The following is a 709-nucleotide window of genomic DNA, read 5'->3' as shown; positions in this document are numbered from 1 at the left end:
CTAACTGTTCATAACATTTTAATCATCACGTAAACTGCTAAGTTTCTTTCGGGTCTTTAATGATTCAAATTTTTCGACATTTATTGCTTTTAGGTCCAACATTTGTTATTTTGTAGCTGTAGCTTGTCGTTCAAGTTCCACTATATCATGTGGAATGTGCTATGAAAGGGCATGGCTGAGAACATCCATTCGACTCCCTGCTTCTCTCGTTCACATTTACTTCCTCTCCATCCAGAGTAAAGTGGATCTTTGTTCAGGTTGTACATTATGTTGTGATTAGTCTCACTATTTTTGCCTTTTGAAGACTGTCAGTGCTCTCCTTCTGGTTCTCCAGGTTGAAATATATGCAGAATGGTGAAAGGACGTGCATGTCACTACCACCCTGTTCAGACAGTTAGATGTGAAGCTCATTGTGGTAGAGGGACAAGCTGAACTCAGAGACCCTGTGAGCTGTTACCCCGGACTGACCTCTGACCTGCGAACCGGAAGTGAACTTTCAGGCCGGTGGGAAGATGGCGGCCGTGGAGCCGTGAACTCGAAACGGTTTAAAATATCTCCGTCCGCCTGGGCCTGGGAAGGGAGCCAGTGACTTACCGAGAGGGATGGGCGACACGGAGAAATTCTACTATGTTTACAGCTGTGACCTGGATATTAACGTCCAGCTGAAGATGTGAGTGTGTGAGGGGGATGGGGAATGGGGGAGAGGGAC

At 46.3% G+C, this 709-nt stretch overlaps 1 protein-coding gene across 1 annotated transcript in view; it reads left to right on the top strand.

The window, feature by feature from the left end:
- The first annotated feature begins 478 nt into the window (after window positions 1-478).
- The window catches only part of pik3c3 (phosphatidylinositol 3-kinase, catalytic subunit type 3), a 122156-nt gene continuing 121925 nt past the window's right edge, over window positions 479-709 (top strand). The window contains exon 1 of the mRNA XM_043686708.1: window positions 479-670. Coding sequence (XP_043542643.1) covers window positions 603-670 — 68 coding nt within the window. The 5' untranslated portion in view covers window positions 479-602. The remainder of the gene's footprint in view (window positions 671-709) is intronic.

This window comes from Chiloscyllium plagiosum, chromosome 1 (assembly GCF_004010195.1).
Source record: "Chiloscyllium plagiosum isolate BGI_BamShark_2017 chromosome 1, ASM401019v2, whole genome shotgun sequence".
NCBI classification, from domain to species: Eukaryota; Metazoa; Chordata; class Chondrichthyes; order Orectolobiformes; family Hemiscylliidae; genus Chiloscyllium; species Chiloscyllium plagiosum.
The sequence above is the reverse complement of the archived record's forward strand: the minus strand, read 5'-3'. Positions and strand labels throughout refer to the sequence as shown.